Source organism: Cupressus sempervirens, chromosome 4 (assembly GCF_028749045.1).
Source record: "Cupressus sempervirens isolate cs-2001-9-10 chromosome 4, ASM2874904v1, whole genome shotgun sequence".
NCBI classification, from domain to species: domain Eukaryota; kingdom Viridiplantae; phylum Streptophyta; class Pinopsida; order Cupressales; family Cupressaceae; genus Cupressus; species Cupressus sempervirens.
Genome location: NC_143121.1, coordinates 625,151,787 through 625,173,438, shown reverse-complemented (window position 1 = coordinate 625,173,438; position 21,652 = coordinate 625,151,787). Strand labels below are relative to the sequence as shown.

At 35.6% G+C, this 21,652-nt stretch overlaps 1 protein-coding gene across 1 annotated transcript in view; it reads left to right on the top strand.

Annotated features, from left to right (window-relative positions):
* Nucleotides 1-19,400, top strand: part of ERCC1 (nucleotide repair protein) — a 99,026-nt gene extending 79,626 nt beyond the window's left edge. The window contains exons 8-9 of the mRNA XM_089826197.1: nucleotides 12,588-12,656; nucleotides 18,676-19,400. Of these exons, the coding sequence (XP_089682323.1) occupies nucleotides 12,588-12,656; nucleotides 18,676-19,014 (408 nt within the window). The 3' untranslated portion in view covers nucleotides 19,015-19,400. The remainder of the gene's footprint in view (nucleotides 1-12,587; nucleotides 12,657-18,675) is intronic.
* Nucleotides 19,401-21,652: the final 2,252 nt, after the last annotated feature.

Below are 21,652 nucleotides of genomic sequence, written 5' to 3'. Positions count from 1 at the left end.
GTGTTTAGCATCATTCCAGATAATTTTCATCATGGTAAAGGCATGATCCCCAACCACCTTAATTTCTTGCAAAAATACAAAATCAATGGACTGCAACTTATTTCTCCAATCCCCAACTACATATTTTCTGTCAGGCATTTCTAGTCCCCTAACATCCCAACTTGCAAATTTAAACATCACAGTTTATTTGGGGTTTTACGAATACCACAAAGGCTATTAAAACAATCGGGAATCTCAAGTCTTTTGGCCCTATTGTTCAATCTGTTATTTTTAGAAATTGAGTTCGTGTCAAGCATTTTCCTTTACTTTTCTTTATTTTTGTCCCCGACTACAATAAAATCCATTAGAATTTATTGCATTCATGCATGAGACATTTTCCTGAGCCTTATAAGTTTCAGTGTCATATTCACTATTTGATACAGAAGCCTCCTCTCTATTCTTAAACCTTCTTGGTGAGCCTCTGTCATTTCAGTCGCATCATCCTTATCTTGAGGAACTACTTGGGGAGTAACCTTTACAGGTTCCTTCAAATTAATATTCCTTTCCTCAATACTCTGTTCTTTAATAAGGTTGCTATGCTTTAATGATGCAGTAGATGATTTTGGAGTTTCCTTATTTCATTCTTGCTGCTCTGTCATTAATAGATTCTAAAGCCAACAGTTGAGTATTTTTCCTGACTGGATTGCTGGGGTTATTCTTACATAAAGAATCTTGCTTATAGATCACTGTATTCTCAACATTAGAAGTATCATTAGTAGAAATGACTTCATAATCTTCTTCGAACAATGGATTGGAGAACGAAATAAAAGCATTGTTGGTAGGAATATCAGGCACAGGATGACAATAGGTTTGAACATCTGGAGACTCAGAAGATGACTTAGGAACACCGTGGCTAGAGGGCTCCGGAGGAGGATTAACAACAACAGTGCTACAAAGAGAGGGCTTAGGTTTACTAGATGCAGCATTAAGATTAGGGCAATTCTTCTTACTACGGCCAGTTTTCTTGCAGAAAAAAACAAGCATTTTGATTACCTAAGAGATTAACCTCCCATTTAAAGACAACTTCATCCAGCTTTAAGACCAGTTTCTTAGGAACATCCACTTTAGGAGAGAGGGCAATGAGGACCCTGGCATTAAGGTGAGGTATCTTAGATTCTTCAGCATGAGGAACAAAGCCTAATTGTTTCAACATGTGAGAAAGGAACAACCAAAATTCAGGTTGGAGATTGATAATTTCTAACCAATGAGGAGGGGATCTGGCCATGACCTGATCAAAATTACCATCCGCTGACCAAGGAAAAGTACTAAAGGTAGTTTTGCCCACATTCCAAAAGGTTCTTTTCAATACTAATTCCTGCATAGCGTGATTTTTAATCTATATAACAAATAAACCTTTCTGAAGCATTCTACAAAAACTAATTTGAATACCGAATTTAGCACTTCAAACTTTTTTAAACCATTCATCAAAAAACCTTTTTTGAAGGTTTATTCAGAATCAACAGCAGCAAAAATAATGCAAAATTCTTCATTCTTGTTCGCTCATTCCTAATAGCAGTCTCCATATCTTCATTAGGAGACAAGTGAAGAGTTTTACAAGAGGCAGGAGGGACCTTACCGTCCCCTCCTTCTCCGGTATTTCCAACAGAGATTCCGCCACATTCTCCAGTTACTTTGGCTGTTCCCCCCAAAACTCCTCCGGCTGTTTGAGGACAAATAGTTTCACCTGCCACCACGGACTTTCCATCAAATTCTGCTGAGGGAGGACAAATAGTTTCAGAATCCTTTGTGAGGATGGCTTTGTACGAGGGTTTAACTTCCTTCGATAAACTACCTTCAGTAGCAGATTGTTCTGAAAAATTTGGGCATTCTGATTAACCAAATCCATGTTTATACCATTATTTATGGCAATGTTCTCTCTATTTGCCATGGTTGTCTCATCAAGCGTACTCTACCGCATACCCCCAGGATCATCTGAAGCCATCTAAGCAAGATCACAAAAATGCAAACCTGTCTAACCCGTCGAGCTCCAACAGCAAGCCAAGGGAAAGTACAATGGCAGGGAAGAAAAAACAATAAAAAAGCAGAGGGAAAATAAAAGCAGGGGAGGGACACACGAGCGAAAGAGCCAGACTCAAACAAAAGGACATAAGAAAACTTTGGTGTAGACCCCCAAAAAGGATATTTGGGGATCACACCCAGAAACTCCACACGTTCACTTCAGCGCAAAGAGCAAGTTACATTTGCCAAGTAGCAAGCGCTTTTCCTCCGTGCCAATGTTTTCTAAAAAATTCCAAATCAAATGAAGAGAGATTCAAAAAATATGATATAGAATAATAGTCAATCTCTCAAGGTCAGTATCATTGATGATCAATATTAAGTATAAATGTATATATAACTAAATAGGGTGAAGCCAACTAATGTTATCAAGAAGCAAAACTTAATCATAATGTCTGCAAGTCAGTATGCTCTAATTCTAACTGACCTGAGAAAATCACTTATAACATTAACAAACTTTATGCTATGGGACCATTATGCTCCAATGTATTCTCAGCAGTACCTATAGAGAGAACTGGTGTGCATCCTTTCTAGCTAACCATTAGGTTACAAACCAAGTGGTCAGACATGCAGATGCTCTTAAATCTCTACTGTAGAGAACCTCATAATCTGGCAAAAGTTATCTCCTTTGCAATTGGCTCAGAGTCCTGGAAACAAGATTTATACCCAAATACATGCCCATTGCTGATTTTATTTGGAGTAATCATGGCTGTTTTATGGCAGTCTGGGAGCAGACAATGCCGCATAAAAAATATAGTCAGTGGTTGAGTAGAGGGGAAGGATTCAGATTCAGGCCTTTTTAGAAAGGGTGTTGTTTATTGGGAGGAGGAGATTCATTTTTAAATTTCTGAGTGGTTAGGACAAGAAATTCACCTATTGGGAGAAATAAAAGAAATGCAGAGGGTACAAACCTGAGGTGGAAAGGTCACAACAGGAAACATTAGAAATAATTAGCTCAAGCTCCCAATGGACCATGGCGAAGTTCGCATCCCTTTAGGTTAGAAGAATGGTAGCTGTTTCTTGAGCTAGATCCTTGATTGGAATCTATCACAGCTTCACTTTGTCTATATTTTGGTTTGGTGTCAGAATTTTAGTCCTGTACTCGCTGGTATGGGTGTTTAGTGTCCATTTTGTTTCCTTTCACACCTGTCTGTGGCAGTTGTTTGATGATTTGGAGATTGGGAGTTTTTATTGTGGGGTGAACAATCGTGTCTCTGTAGTTGGATGCCATTTGTATTTTCAATGGATCTTTCTAGTACTTATTGAGTATTTCTTCATAGGTGAGGGTCCCAATAGAGCCCTATCTAATTTAATAAAAAAAAAAAACCTTTTTACCTAAATATTTATCATGCCTCCCTAGTCTAATCTCATTTGTATATTCAACGTCTCTTTGTAGCATAGTTCAAAATATTGTTATTAGTAACTTATTGTTGAGGGTAAAAAAACGATATCGAAAAATATTGGATATAAGTCGGAAATTTTTTGGGAAAACGTCAGGAACTTAAAATTTGTTTTTCAGTCAAAATTCTGTTTTTCCATTTCCTAATGGAACCTTCTCTCTCCTCTCCAAATCTGTTTGTTTTTCCCTTTTCTGAGCCATCAGGTGATAAGTTTGCTATTTATTGCAATAAAATAGAGAAATATTGTGGATATTTTACTAAGTTTTCTGTGATTTTCTGAAACTTCTCTGTGATGACTTATTTGAGATAATTTGACATTACTTCTCAGGAGCCAAAAATATCACAAGTAGACTTATCTCAGATATATCTGAGATATTTTGAACTATGCTTTGGATTTCTTACCGAACTTTTCTTCATAGGTAAGGACCCCAATAGATCCCTCTCTAATTTGAAAACAAAAGACCTTTATACTTGGATAAGTAAAGAGTAATCAAAACATAGTTTATCGGGCACATGTCACCAAAAGAAAAAAATCCCTTGCAACACCCAACATGACACACCCAAATTAATTCTGCTTGATATGGAAATAGTCTGTATTTATACAACTCCAAAATAGGACAAGAAAAATGTCTCAATAATTTAAGATTATTAATTACTTAACTTTCAATTAAAGATGCATTCAACCCAAGGAGAAAAGATACTCTAAATGTTGAACCTTCTAAAATCTCACCTGCAAAATATGAGCAAATAGAAGCAAAACATGTGACAGAGAATAAACAAACACAATGCATGGAACAATAGCTGCGAATATTTAAATATCTTAAACAAGTACTGGCCTCTTTGAGGGGGCAACCTTCTTAAGAGCACTGCTCCAATACAATATGATATCCAGGTCAATCTTCTCTTTTATTACAACCTCAATATAAAGGCTTTACAAAGAGTCACTTATGAGGTATAGCTAATGTGGGATAAATATAAATCAATACACTTCCCATGAACTTCAAATAACTAGATACCTGACTACGATTATCATAATACTCATAAAAAAGGTCAGGTTATGAGGTAATAACTAACATTGGACCACAATAGCTTCCAGCTCAAGGATGATGAATCCTTCCTAACCTAATTTGAGTAGTGTTGATTGAATGTGAATGTGTTTTTCAAAGACCTTTAAATAGGAGATGTGGAAAGCAAAGTGCATTTTATAATACAAAGGGAGATCCAACTTGTAGGGAACATTGCCAACTTTTTGTAGCATTTTGAAAGGTTCATTGAAACATGTTGCCAACTTAAATAGGAGTTGTGGAAAACAATGTGCATTTTAGAATACAAAGGGAGATCCAATTTGTAGGGAACTTTTCCAACTTCTTGTAGTATTTTGGAAGGTTCATTGAAACTTGATGCCAACTTTTGTTTATCTCCAAGCTTGAGAAATGCTTGCTTATTTTTCTGAAGATGCATAAAGACCAAGTCCTCTAGTGAATGTGTGATATGAGTGGTGTTTCTCTACTTGTTTCATTTATGTTCCTCCAAAGACATATCTTCCGATATGCTTGAATTCACCATCAAATCTATAAAGCCAGACTCCATTTTGATGCTCTATAGCTCCAATATGACCCCAAGATGTTGGATAGTTTTTACATATATTTGAGCACTGAGTGGAACTGCTGAAAATGTCACTGACTTAATTGGCCATAGTTTTAGATATTCAATTGTGACTTCAAGGAGCACAATGAATGGTGACCAATTGGAAAACTTGTTTTTGATTTTCTCTGAGATTGGATCAACTGGTTCATACTTGTTGGATGACATACACCAATGTGAGAAATATGTGTTCCTGTAGTTGCTATTCTGTGGGGAATTCGAGTAGTTGATCGAGCTGGTTCCTTGTTGCTTGATGATGCCCCTTTACAAATTTTTTAAAAAAGCTCCCACCTTTGAGCCTTTTGATTTGAATCTGCAGTACATGTAACCATGTTTTTTTGGCCTTGGCTTTGAAATGTTACCATTCATAAAGGAAACATTGCATTTTATCTGGGCTTTTGTGGACATCGAGATGTTTTCTTGTACTAAACATTATCATCAAGATTAAATTGAGAATGTTATCAAATTTTTCATGGGCACTGCAACATGGATCTTTGATGTTAAAATGAAATAAAAGTGCAGATGAGATCTTAGCATAAATGTACTTTCTAGGTTCAATAGTAGGTTTTTCATCTTTTCTAGACAACTTACATCTAGTTATCATGGGTGTTCCAATGGGTTTACAACTTTCTAAGCATAAATGTAGGTAGTGTTGAAACTAGAGCCTAGAAAACCATGAAAATAACCAACAGTAAGAAAGAGATAAAACTGAAACAAGGAACACCAGAAATATCCTGGGAAAACCCTTCGAGAATGAAGGGAAAAACCCAGCCACACAACAAAACGATCATTTTATTGATAATAAACTTCAAGTGTACAAAGCCTATCGCTTGATGCGATATATATAACAATAGGAGAGACTCTTCACATTATAACTGAAGGTGTCTTGAGATTCCTATAACTCCTATAATTAATTACAACTCATCGAATATTCATGCCTCAATGCATGAGAATGACGCATGTCATTTACATTTAATATTACAATTAAACAAAAGTGTCCTTTTCAGCTGAACATAACAATAACGGTAATAATGTTCATATTTCCAGAGATAAAGATCTCTATCGCAGCTACTATCTTCGACAGGTAGAAGCGGGAACACGCTTCATCTTTCTCTTTTTCATGTGTTTGCAAATAGTTACAATCTTTAGTCCATAAAATAGCAAGCAGATACTACCTTCTCATCTCTCTCAAGATTCTGATATGGGGGTTGAGCAGTGAGCATCATGAGTGGAATCATGATTGTGTGAGAGGGATTTAGTCTTGCACTTTAATTGATTCAAGGAATGAGAATAAAGAAGAAATAGAAAGAGGGTACTCTGTTGCAGCATCCTTGGATATGCCTCTAATGCAACAATAGGTAGAATCTTGCTGAGGTTATTGACTTTGGCAATTCTAGCATTGTCAGACTCATGCAAGACAAACAAAACAAATAACTTGTTTTTGTGAAGTATATCAAGAGGGGGAACAAGATTGGTGAATCTGTGCAAGAGGGAAATCATCAATCACTGTTCTCTTAGTCATTGAAACATTATCAGATATCATTGCAGTCCTATTAGTTTTTCAAGCTTTTTTATAAATAAAAAAGCACTTATATACATAATTTCAGCCTTGCATGATAGAATTGTGAAAATGGTGTCGCGACGCTAAACCCCCTCAAGTTATTAGAATCTTTTGTCATGTAAGAAACTTGATTACAATGAGGTGGCAATGAGGAATTGGGAAATAACTCGAGTGTGTTGACTTAGATGTTATTGTTGCACAACTTGTCCAAAAATATCTTTAGATGAGACAACTTGTATGGTACATGGCTAGTGGAAGTGGCATTGTAACTCATTGTGGTAAGGTGAAATTGAAACAAATGTTGACTTTGATGCTTTTGATGAATAGTGTCATGTACCCTTCTTGAAATAGGATTAAATGATAAACAATACTGATTTAAAAAACATTAAAAAAAAACAAATATTAGTTAAAGTTAAACAAAAGGTCAAAAGGCACAAATGAAAATGTTGTGTCTGTCTCAAATGAGAGGTATAAAGGTAGAGATGAGAACCACATATGAAAAAAAAGATGGGAGGAAGAAAGAGTGGGGCACAAGAGTTAAGAGTTAAGGGGAAAGGAAAAGAAAAAAAAAAGAAGGTGACTTTTAAAAGGTGAAGGGTTGCAACTCTTCAAAATGGTTGTAATTATGGAGGGTTCTGACTTTTCAAAACACAGACAATTATGAAGGGTCAAGACTCTTTCCTAAAGGAAGACACGATGAAGATGTGTGACCTCTCCCTTGAATGGGAAGATATAAAGGAGAAGAAGGATCAAATGGAATGGGGGAAAAAGGGGCAGACAAGATCTAGAGCAGATTTAGATGATAACTATAAGAAGGGATCTGAAATAAGAATTGAGAAGGAAAGAAGAAATAAGAGGACGTGTAGATCTTAAATGGGATATGTATAGATATGAAAAGTAGTAAAGGTAGATTTGATAAGTGAGAAATAGGTGAAGATTAAATAAGGAGGGAAAGGGGCAATAGTTGTCAATTAAATGTATCTTTTTATAACCAAATGGTGTGACCCTTTCATAAAGGGCATTGACAAAGGAACTGGCATGACTCCCTACACTCAAATGAGATATTAAGGAAGAGAAGGTTCCATTCAAAGAAGAAATTGAAAAAGGGGAAAATAATATATTATCTCAAAGGCAACAATGAAAATTGGTTGTAATAGCTTGCAAGATAGGCAAGTCTTACGGTGGAATCGGCTATGCTATATTGTACAAAGGCAAGGGATAAGTCTTGTGTTGGAATGAGCTATGCTATATCATACAAAGGCAATGGATAAGGCTTGTGGTGTAATGGGCATGGGCTACATCATATAAAGGCAAGGGATAAGGCTTGTGGTGGGATGGGCATAGGCTATCATCATACAAAGGCAATATTTGTGAAGGATAGTCCATATGGATAGGAAGCAATTGCATACGGGGGAACAATGAGTCCTCACTAGGTACACCACCTCATGGAGCATGAGGCCAACGAGCACAATTTCCACTCTTGGGCCTAGGGTTGAGTTAAGGCCACCCTATTGTAATCTTTCCATCAACACATATGGGAGAGTTATTGCGATAGCTATGTAAAGGATCTTTAATCAGATGAGGTGAGTAAGATAGAGTGGTAAAGGTTCTATTAGTTATGCAAACCCTATGGAGCATGGGGCTAAGGGGATAGAGTTTTCGCTCTTGGGCCTAGAGCAGAGACAATAAGGGGACCTCATCATGTTTTTCTTATCTCATTCCTCATTATGGTTAAGATCATGGAAGATAAGTGCTATAAGCATGTTTCTTTTATAAACCTAAATATGCATTATATTGTTACGTAATCCCTAGGTTAGGATTGTGTATCTCTTTGTATTATCAATTTATAAAGCTTATGGCAGATTATACCGCACTGACAATATAATTAGTTTGTGTATATATATATATTGAGGATTTACTTGTTAAAAGGCATTTCAAGTGGTAAAGTTAAATCTCTAACCATCTTACAATTGTTATTTTTATAGAAATTGTGATTTTAGGGCAATCCCAAAAAGGAGACATTACAAATAGCAATATGAATATTATTAACTATTTGATTCTAGTTATCAATGCGTATTGACATTTGACAAAATACTGAATTATGAATTTGAGTATTTTTCGTTTTTACCAATTATGTGGTATTTAAATATTGTTTTATTGGCAATTAATAAATTATGAGTGTGTGTGTATATCATGTACCCATTAATGGAGATTTTTTTTTTTGAAGACATTAAAAAATTTCTAACTAGAAATATTTTGAAAAACATTCTAGTATAGATTAAATTACCTCAACATTTGTAACTTCAGTTTTTGGCTTTATACTTGGTACTATTATCTCAATTTAGAAGACCTTGAGGGGAACAATCCTAGGAAAAAGTTGGCATGCATGTGGCCAAATTTAATTTATGTTTGAACTGCAAGATATATTTTCAATGTTTTAAGTTTTCAGACTCGCATATTTTTCTTTTGAATGAATATTGTTTATAAGATCCAACCAAAACCTCTAGGATTATATTACTAATACCTCAATGAAATTTTTAATTTTTTTTTGCTTGCATATGTGTTCTGGTCAATGTAATGGTGCTGGGGTAAGTTGGGGCGCATTTCCGGGATGACGGGACAAAGAGCCTCAATTTCGGGATGGCGGGGGGCAGGGGGGTTGTTGTATATGATACATATAGAACTTGAAATGCTAGTTATGAAATGATATTTCAGTATAACATACCAAATTGACATATGTGAACATAGAAAAATTGCAAGACGAGCTAGAACCATTTGTAACACACTAATTTTCCTAGTCTTAGCTAACAACTAACATATTATTGAACACAATCACTTTTCATATTCACATGCAAGAAAAGACAGTCATAACAAATAATTCATATGAAAGAGGGTTAACAGTTATAGAAGAGTAACTGAATTTCTGTATTATCTTAACTAACAATTGAAAAAGAGCATTCAACCAACAAATGCAATTTATAATTGTCACCATAACTAACCATTACTTAATGGAAAGAGAGATCATTTTCTACTAATTTCAACTGATCATACGATTTTTAATTTGAAGAAAATATTTGTAATAATCACATTATAATTTCATAATTAATTGAACTTGAATAACATATAAAAAGAAAGATACCTGATAATAGTGAAGGCTTAAGAATGCACATCTTGACTTTGTCTTGTGCAAGTCCTAGCATTCGGTGGAGAGGAGAAGCATTGTCAGAGGCTTAATCTCCCAACCATGGACCACATGTATCCCCTCTCATTCTCAACTAGAATGGCCCTACCCTGTGTGAGATTAGGCATGGGACACCACTTTGTCCTGCCACCCGAGCATCGTGGTGTTAGTGTCAGCTATACAGCTGGCTAGACTTTGGAGTCCTTCCCATCAGCCCATCTATCCATCTGCAAGCTACCCTGACCTCTAGTGATCATAGCAGCAAGTATTTCCACTAACCTACCTTGGCCAAGGTTTTGTATGGGCACTCTGTACTTGATCACCCACTGCTCCACTTGACAAACAAGACCTCTACCCTATTGACCACTGTGAGCTGACTTGGTTTAATATGTTTGCTTATGTTCATTTACTGTTTGGTTTGTACTGATTTCCACCTCTTGTCTCACAGGTAATTCCCACCATCAATTATTATCAGCCTACACCTTTCATTTCAACCTCACTGGTCATCTTTGATGAATCACGGTGTGGCTGTCCATGAATCTTGGATAATTTTTGTTTACCATGGACAAGATTTCTTTGCCCAACCTGTTCCTATAGTAGATATTAGAAAAGGCCTCACGGCAATACAAGATAGTATTGTTAACTCACTGTGAAGGTGCCTCATCTTATCTTAGAGGCATATTATTTATACCCAATAAGAGTGTACAGTTTTGGTTTTCTTCTCCAATTAATTTAAGTTCTGAAATGAAAAACAAGATAATAAACAGCAGATAAATCAACTTGTAATCAGACCGATTGCATGCACCACTTAATCTGGTCGGTATTGTTCATAAAATCAGTCATACTGGATAACTCTATCATATATAATTAATCATTCAGTCAGGGATCTTAATCTGTCTGGCATAGTTCATATTATTTTTTTAAAAATCATTCATACAAAAAGCTCGATCTCAAAGCTTTCAATTCATAAGAAATGAGAAAGGATAAAGTGCATAAAGACGCACAACCTGGCAGGCTGCAATGGTAGAGGTACTTCAAGTCTTGACTGTCGGATAGTAGCATGCAATGGCCTAGATCGACTCCTCAAATTGTATAAACTAAATTTCCTGGAGTGACTAGGATCGTTGGTATGAAAGAGGAAAGAAGAGCTTGGAATGGTTTGCTGTTGCTAAAAAAATAATCACAAAAATGAAAGAGGGTTATTGCAGAGTATAGAATGGTATACTAATTTGCATCCCTCAAACCATGCTCGGTTTACAAATTATAATCTCCAAGAGGATTTACGTACAAGGTGTCTTGAAAGGTGGCGGCATAAGTTACATTCTTGATTTGAAATTCAAAAGCCAATAAAAGAAATAAAAGGCTGATGGGTTCTAGAATAAAAGGCCAATGGAAATAATAGTGAAGTATTGACATAAGATGGAAATAATAATTTGCTCCTTATGTTTAATTATAATGATACCATCTCAGATTCACATACAATTGTATATGTAACGTACACACATACGTACGTATACGTAGTAGTCTAAATATATGTATTTTTGTGTATATGTCATATTTTAGTATACACATACATACATGTACGCCATATTTGAATATATGCATACATACGTATATATGTATGTACATCTACAAATACATGTAAGTACCATGGTGTCATTATACTAGAACATGTCTGACATTACAAGCAAGTTTTGAGGTTGACTCACTTCATCAAGGTAACAATTGTTCTTAGCTCGTTCTATGGCTATGGCTATGGTGGGGGGCGATGGGTGATTGGGGTTATTATCTTATTAAATGTGTTGACTTGGTTAGTTCACGGTGGTCACTTGGTATACCCTTGCTTGACTAGTTCATTTTCCACTGGCCATGGTGGTTAGGACTCATACTTGTTGGCTCAATGGCAGGTTGGTACCCTCATGCCCAATTCCCTCTTTGGCAATGCTTTCCTCCATCACGTTCCTGCAAGAAGAAATTTTCCTGCAAGAAGAAATTTACTATGGTAATAACATATTTCCAAATTATTTAATGAAATCAAAATTAATCATAACAATGACCATGTTAATAACCATTTCCAATTCACACATAATGATTAACCAATATTTCCAATTCCATGAAATCATAACAAATAACTAACACTTCATTTTCACATGAAACCATAATGATTAACAAATTTAACCAACCAACTCAAATTCGCATGAAGTCTCAACAGCTATATAGAATATTTAAAATTAAACAAAATAGGGGATGTAACACCATTGAACACTCAATACATACACAATAGTAACATTAAAAAAAAGTAATTGTCCTGACCACAGCTTGGTTGTGGAATGGCAGAGGTGGGGGTACTTAGGTACTTAAAGTGCCCGATGCGGGGATGCCCTGCGGACGAATACTTTTGAGAAATTTTTTTTTTGGGGAGTGGGGGGGGTGCGAATCCCTAGGTTTCAGTGGTTCTAATAACTATGGTCTTCATTCAAACAAGTATGACATGCATGAAAGTCACAGGTAATGGTTTACATCTGTTGTATGCTATTCTCATTCAGGGTACATGATTTTGTTTTATCGATCTTTATAAACTTTATTATATTGATCTTTTAATAATTTTTTTCAACAATTACAATCTATACTTATTTTCTTAAACTATAAGTAGTATAATGTAACAGAAATTCTGTTATATTTTATAAATGTAATTTTCTATTCCTTTCTACTAGCATTTATTGATCAATTCTGTTGACATGTGCAGACATTGTCAGGAATCATTGGGGCTTCTATGGAAGATTTAGCTCGTTGTCCTGGAATTGGGGAACACAAGGTATTATTCTTATCTTCTAATGATCAATACTCTGTTAGAATTTACATCTCATTTATTATTATATCATTTGGTCTTGACAGTGTTTGTTTGTTGTTTTCCCATATAATGTGTCTACTTTCATCTTTTATTGTTGTTTCATTTTTAGTAAATGGACTTCAGACCTATAAACAATGTTGGCAATTACCATAAATCTCAGGCAAATGGAATTGTTAGGAAAACTTAAAAAGCTTGAGCTGACCAAAGGTCCTCTCATTGTGATCTTCTATTATAAGGGCTCCTCTGAAATATACATTAAGGAGAGAGGGGAACAGACAGAAATGTATAAAGCTATCCCAGCTTTCTCTGATTCAGCATTTTCACCTGGAATTCTTTATCATTGATCTTACATTTTTTTCGCAGTTTTCTCAATCACCACACGACTGAATGGGAAGTGTAGGAGTTGATTGGTGACTCCTCAATACCCCTACAATCCTTGCAAGACTAAAATAACTTCCACAAGAGCGAATAGAAAAGACGGCTTGCTTCAACAATACCAAGGTTGATTGAATATTAAATATATAATGAGGTAACCTTGCTTATAAAGGCAAGGTGAGAGGTAGGATTAGATGAGATTGTGACACGTGTCTTAATCCTATACAGTGAGACAACTAAGGGGTGACCTAGATAACTTAAATTAGTTGTCAAAAGGTAAGATCATTTGACAGCCAATCAATCTTCTAGAAGGGCACCTAGGATTAATTCTCTTACTAGGGACCAGCAAAAACACTTGGTACAAGACCTTATTCACTCCACACTCCCCCTAAAGTGCTACTTAGGGCGTAGATTATTATGATGGGTTCTGGCTACTACTCCCTGCTAGGCACCCATGTACAAATGATCTCTCACAAACAAAGGAAAGAGAAAACTCATTGGGACAAAACTCCTTTCGAGAAGAAAAAAGATACAATCAAGTGATGATCTATGGACTCAATGATACCCCCCCCTCCTCCCACACTCACACACACACACAATTCATAATGCTGCCATGCTCCTGTCTACATCAATCATTAAACAATGGGCTGCAATCAGCATTTGAAAGATTTAAGGACAGCAACCCTTGCCAGCAGCAATTATTTTCCGGCGACCTTTACATATATTAGCATATTAGTGTATCTATGGAACCTATGACTGATTTCCTTCGTGCAGAGATCAAAGTTAGAGTTTAGTACAAAATTACAAGTTATACTTTTAATGTTCATAAACTATAAATTAATAATATGACGAAAGCTCAAAAAAACATATTGCAACAGGATGGGCATCCTTGAATTGGATAGTTTAATGATTTTAACTGCATCATCACCAATGGGATCTTGAGCCATATGATTGTGTTGTGAATGCGATGAACTCCTCATGAATGGCTTCCTAACTTTACCTTATTCTCTAACCAACAATTTTGACACTTGAGAGCATAAGAAAATGAAATCATAAAGCTAGACTTAATGTTAGTAAATTTAATATCAGAAATCTACAATATTAGCAAATTATACTATTATAACTAAAAATAACCAAAGGAAATTTTGATTTAGAACTTACCTCGATCATCTCTTCCATTCCTTTGGCAAATGTATGATAAAAATGGTCTTCCTGACTCTTTCTAGTTTGGCAGTTTACAATGGCAGTCCAACTATCTTTTGTTAACAAACACTTGTTTGAGGTTGAGCAATGTGGCTGTGATACTCTAGAAGCTTGGAAATTTTGTCACAAATTGCGCCTCAGTTGCACAAGCCCTTTGCCATCACAACACACCCTTATGAGATTCACTACCCATGTGTGGTTATAAATGTATTTTGTGACATTCCTTGCATCTTTCATCATGTGTGTCACCCAACTAACTTTCGATATATACACAAGGGAAAGTTCAATGTGGGCAATATTGGAGGGCTCCAAAACAAAGTATGGTACTTTGACCTATCAAATAACATATATGTAGTTGCATTGTTTGTCACTGGTTTGAGAACATTCATCACTTCAACCTCCATTAGCACCTCATCCAATAAGTTCCATACAAATTCTCAACATCTTTTGCTTCATTGGAGGCATCAATTGACTTAAAAAACACCAATTGTTCTTCTTAGGCCACGAGAAAGTTGATTAAGGTATAATTCCTGCCATTTGTCCACTTAGATAAAACATTTCACCCCTCATTTTTTCTAATATATATATATATATATAGTTTTCATCTAGTAACAAATATGTGTTGTGGATTCATCTTGCACTGATGATCCATTTAACTCATAATGGCTCAGGGCCTTGAACCTTTTGCAATGGTGACCAGCAGCTCCTAATCCCTGTATATGTCTTCCAATGGAAGAAGTATGGTGCACTATATCTCTGCTCGACTCTATATCACTAATACCTACCAAACCCTTGCAAACATAAACACCATTTGTCCAATATAAATAAAGGACTCTGAAATGATGTTTTCTTTTTGGAGCCAAATGGACATATTTAAGTGAAGGCGAGTTTTTTTATTGGCAAGTAAGTTGCTGCTGCGTTATACTGCATGTCTATGGTCTAAGTTTACTTCATGGAATCTTGTAGACATGCATGCCAAGTGATTGGTAATGTTATAAGCTTCTCTAATAAATAGTCTGATTTGTCTTGGTCTAAAATGAGCCGATTTTTTCTCTGGAAAAAGAATTGGAAAAGATGCTGTCTTTGTTGATGGGCCTCAATGATATTCCTGCCAAAATCAAGTTCCAATCCATTCTTCCCCAAGATCTCTGAGTAATGTCCCTTCTAAAATACGATTTAATAATAAATAAATATATAAAAATAAAATAAAATTTAAACTGTTATTAATTTACAATATGTTAAACTATATAATCATCATAATTACTAATTTCTAATTATTTGATATATTATCATAATATCAATGTGAAATACATTATTACATCTATAACAAATATATATATATATATATATATATATATATATATATATATATATATATATATATATATATATATATATATATAAAATAATAATGTTACTCAAAGATAAATATGCTAACAAACATAATCTAACAAAAGCTCAAGAGTTCAATGAGGCGGATATAATCGAACAGCCACCTAAGTAACCACGATGGAAGGACGTGTCTCATGAATTGGAAGTGATATGTCCGCTGTATGTAAATGTATAAGAGAGGCAGCAATTGATTCAGAGAAAGAAGGGGAAAAAAATTAAGAAGGCTAAGCACTTTTCCAGTTTTCCAATTATCTGACAGTCATCCAACAACAAAGGAAGTAGTGATATGAAGGAGACTCTACACAGAGGTCAAAGGAATGACAGAGCTTAGACAGAGGAAAAAAGTAAGGAAAGACCAGCGATTATAAAGGAGATCAAACCAATATTTCTCCAATCAACCATGGTGAGGAAGTGAAATGGGTATGGAAGAGAGAACAGGGATAAGGAAATGATAAAAATAAAGAAGAGGGGATTAGAGGAGGAGAATTAAGAAAATATATTAGGGAGAACTATAACAGACTATCGACCAAGAAGAGAATGGAGGTATATCTAGCATCAAAATGCCAGGTATGGAGATGTAGATATGGGACAAGTCATAATCCTATGTCGCCATCGATTGAAAAGACAATAAATACATGTTAAAAAGGAAAAAGAACAGACTGTGGGAAAAGAAGACTCAGAAATATATTCAATTCTATACTGATACACAGGAAGATTAATATTCAGTCCAAGTATATTCGGTAATAATCTGAGAAAAAGGGACTTAGATGGTCAAGAAGAAGAATCAAATACCAAATAAAAATGGCTGTGTTGATTATACGTTGTAATTTGCTAGTTGAAAACTACAGAAAACTAAGACAATGATGAATATATCTAAAAATTACGAGCATGAGAGAAAGTGATTCATTCATGAGACTACGGGCATATACCAACAGAGCCTTAATAAGTCCCAAGGAGATGTTTTCAAACCGACCATTCCATCATTACTTGATTAATCCTAGAGTTGTTCAAATTCAAGGGAGGTAATCAACTGTGAGGTTGAAGAGAAACATATACGATAGAGAATTTAATCAAAGGCAGTGTTTCAATATTACATAAGCACTAGGTGATACATTTTAAAATACCAATAGCCTATTTTTGGCCATTGCTAGATCATTATTAGTGCATGTATGATCAGACAAGTGATTAGACTAGATCCATCACAACAGTATAAGTATTTTTATATTTTAAAGAGGATATCAGTAATAATTATTAATATATATAATATTATTTGCGGATTCATTGAGTAATATCAGATTAAATAGAAATTGTGGTGGTAAACAATGGATATAAGTAATATGGGCAGCAAACATGATTATCGTTTTGCATCTGTAGGAATTGATGTTTCCAATGTTAATCTCGTATAGTAGATTCTCTATAAACGTCATTGGTGTTGACTACAAATGAGACTAATTCGAAACTTATATATTGAGGGCTCAAGAATTGCCAATGTCTACAAACAGAAATGTTCTGAATTGTTTGTTTAAGCAAGCTTGCAAAGTAAGTCATCAATATAAGAATATTTGAACAAAAAGTCAAGTCCAGATTGGAAAGGGACATTAGACTCTGCCTGTTGACAACATGAGTATGATCTTTTACTCTTACAAACCAAGTTTGTCTCAATCTTTAAAATAGTAAAAGTAATAAATTGCTATTGCTGAGTGAAGGGGATACTCAAGACCAAGGACCCCTCCTAAAGTAATGCTCAGGTCCCATCCTTGATATCCCATCTTAGCCATGACATTATGAGAGAATTATATGATTTTATGAATTTTAGGGCTTCAGATACAGTTGGCTGGTTAGGGTAAAAATCCTCCCCATCAAAGGTGGTTCAACCTTTTCCCCTGAATAATGCAATCCCAGAGTCCATGATTTTCCTGGTATAGGTGCCATAAAATTATTATCTTGTAACATATCCTACCTTATGTTCAAAATACCATTTTATAAGCATGTAAGGAGAATGTGCTGATTGTATTACCAGGTATAATCTATATTTTTTATCACAGTATTTTTCAATTTTATTTTGTCCATGCTTTTCCTTGTACAGCTGCCATAAAATTATAATCTCCGAAGTCCAAACATATCCTATGATAAAAAATTGAAATACCATTTGATAAGCACATAAGGGGAATGTGCTGCGTGTATTACTAGGTATGATCTTTATTTTTATCACATCATTTATCAATTTTTTTTAACAACAGACAGGAGATTATTACTACTAAAACATGTGTAGCAACATTTTCTTCAAAAATGTGATTTCATTGACTAAAAGGAAAACAAATTTGAATCTTTTACAAAAGACCCCTTCAAAAACAATCTCTTTTCCCAAGCACACCATCTTATTCCTATTCACTTTGGCTTATTAAAAGTATGTAGATTTATGCTTTTATCAATGCTATCCTTCTAGACTAAACCTGGGAAAGAAAAACACATTTTTTTGTTTATTTTTTGATAAAGCCTGGCTGACAGTTTCCTTTTTTAGAAGGAAAGTGGTCAAAAGGCCATTTGTTTCATTGGGAGTGCGCCTTCCTCCCTTCCTGCTTGCATAGGATATCATGAGCCTCATGAGGCTTGTTTTTTCTTGGACTGCGTCCTCTTTAAGTTTTGAACCTAGGTTGTATGCAGTTTGTACGAGTGGTCCATTTTGTCACTAGATAAATTTGACAAAGTTATCTAGCAGCTGACAAATTGAGCAGTGAAAAACTTGTGTAGCTTTTTCCTGAAATTATCTCGATATGTGTGGGTCGAAGCTATTGCACAATTACAAATTTCTCCCAATTCTAGCTTTATTTTTCATGTTTGATGTTGCCGACTTATTTTCTCCTTCTAATTTTACAGTCATTTGGTTTGAATTACATTATTCCATGTATGAGAATTCCTCTTATCTTTGTACTTTTTTGTGTACTAGTTAACAGTCATGCTATTTTAAAAAAAAACTTTTCAGTGTCATTACCTCTCATGCTTACTCATGCAGGTAAAGCGGCTTTATGATGCATTTCATGAGCCCTTTAGGCGGGTCACAAAATACAGCAGGAGCCCTATGAGAACAGAAGTCACAAACCAGGACAAAACAGAGAATGATGAAGGAACTAAAGAATCCAAAGAAACGGGCAGGGATAAAGTTGATGAGGCTTTGGAAGCCAAACAGCCTGAGCTATCAGTACAGTCAGCTCTAAGTTTGGCATATGCCAAGTATGGGAAGAAAATTGCTGCTCAGAGGAAAGACCGTAATAAAATCAAAGATCCTAGTGATGAAGGAGCTACATTGGAAATGTGTTCAGAAGGCAATGAAATTAAAGGAGGCACTGATTAAGAGTTTTTTTTTTTTGTATATTAATTCTGCATTTGTGATTGCATTAATGCATTATAATGTTGGTGTTATACTTGTGACCTTTTGGATGTTACTTTCTAATTCACTTCAATGGCGGATTACATTATGAGGCATCTGAGAGTAGGCATTCTGTGCTCTTTTATTATGTATGTCTCCAGCAAAGTTTGTGGAACTTAGGTACACTCCTTGAACTTAACTATTGCATATCATGAGGGTTGGCATTTATGCTGTTATTCAAAGTGTATCTCAAGGAAAGTTCTTGGAATTTAGGTAAAGTCTTTGAACTTGAGTGTTGGATGTTATTGTGAAGTTGTTATTAGTGTTAACTTGTGGCAAGATAAATAACCAAAACTTCTTTGGGACCTTAACAGTGACACAGACAGATACCAAATTTTTTGTTGAGAAGGGCTGGAAAAAAATGATGTATATATGTTGCCCAAGGTTGACTCTGGATAATACGTTTAAATTCTATCAGATAGGTTTTGTATTTCATTGTATACTAGCAGGGACCCCAGTAATCTAGAAATTATTTGGACTGGATTGTGTATCCTTAAATTCCTGAACATCTATTTGGATGCTAGAATGACTTTCCCAAGTCTTGATCACAATAATTCTTCCATCTGTTGAAAATTTCCTACTTTTCTTTTCTATTCTATTGTTCAACTTTTAAGTTTTCCTCCCAGAGATTATTTTTGTATCATACTTTTTTATACATTTTTGTATTTTCTGGTTATAAATTGTAAGATAAGATTGCCTATCACAATCTGTTTACTTTGTTGAATTACAAGCTTTTCATCTTCAGTGAATTGCATTGATCTATGTAATTTTTTACTGCTATGTCGATGGGTACAGGTTTTGGTCATGGTGTCCTGGTCTGACAATACAGGTTCATGTATGTCTTTGTTGAAGGAAGTTGCCAAGGCACAAGGGAGAGAGTACTCTCCATGCTCGCAACTTATCCAACACCAAATTTTTGTCCTCAAAAGGGGCAAAGAGCACAATGAAAGGAATTAGCATAGGTGAAGAGCTCAATCTAACTTGCAACAAGAGACCTCTAGGAATTCAACAGCCAACTATGAAGGTTACAAAGAGAAGGCCAAAGGTTTTAGAATTTGCAAACTAGACCTCTACATCGGTAGAATTCGACTTTTTCTATATCATCTTGATAGTTGACCACCGCTGGGGATTATTTAGCAATGGGAATAAGATGAGTTCTCTCCCTCAAAGGATGAGCAACATTATTACCAACCACATAAGCAAAACTCTCCATCACTAGTAGTAGAAATGGAAGCGGGATCTCATCTAATACCCACAACAACAACAATAATAGGCGAGAAAACCCTAGGCAGAGCAACACTAAAAAGCAGCATAACACAAATATTGAGGTACATTGGGATGTGGGGATGTCAGGACAAGTTTTCGGGACGGGGAAAATGAGCCTCATTTTCGGGATGATGGGGGAATGACCAGGGAACGACGACTAGTGGTGGATGGGGGAGGGAGGGGTGTTGTATAGTATACATATAGAACTTGAAATGCTAGTTATGAAATGATGTTTTAGTAAAACATATCAAATTAAAATACTCAAGTATAGAAAAATTGCAACATGAACTAGAACTGTTGAACATTCAACATGGTAATATATTACATATCCAATAGTAACATTCAAAAAATCAAAATTCAAATACAAACTCAAGTACCCATCCCAATAGCGACATTGTTGTAGAATGGCAGAGGTGGGGGTACTTGGGTACTCAGGATCCGATGTGGGGAAGTTTCGGGATGGGTACTTCAAGATTTGGGAGGGGGTACGAGTCCTCGTCTTACATTGCTAAAAAGGTCAACACCAACCTAGAGATCCAACTTCAAAGGGGAGGCATGTGCCAAAGGAGCAGAAGCTCCATTCAACAACACAACATGGTCACCTAATGACAAAAGGGAATCATGTGCTAGAGGAGAAACCACCCCATAAACAACATTCCATGGTGGTTTGTAGGTATGGAAAAGGGAAATTGACGCCCTTGAGAGTGATGAAGGAAAGGCCAAACTCATGCCCCATGAGAAGATGAGTGAAAGTTTGAAGAATAGTTCTTCCTACGCTGTCGGGCAATTGTTCAAGTGATGCTATCCTTGGGCTCACCAACAAAGGAGACCTTGCTAGGACACCTATTAGTACGAGGTCTAGAGTGCTGAAGAGACAAAAGTATTGTCTACAAAGACTTCTTGTAGTATAGGAGTAGAAGCAATAGGATTAGTAGGGGCCACATGGCTAGTGGGGGTTTCAATTGAAGTAGTAGGATTTCAGAGAGATTCCAACAATTATTCTCTATTTGATTTAATCTTCACCTGATCCTTTGTGTGGACACCTTTTTGAGGAAGTATCAAAAGAGACTTTCTCAAGGGGTTGTCATTGCAATCCCAAAGCCTGCGAATACCTTTTACCTTACCAGATGCTTGCACCTCCTTAGCCAAACTTGCCAACATAACATCATCTTGTAAATTTGCAGGGTCTCTTGAAGTCTCTAAACTAGGAGTAATAGGGGAAACCCATTGGTGTTGTATAACAACCCAACACATAACAATAATATGCTGATGTATATTTCCCACATTATACTAGTTG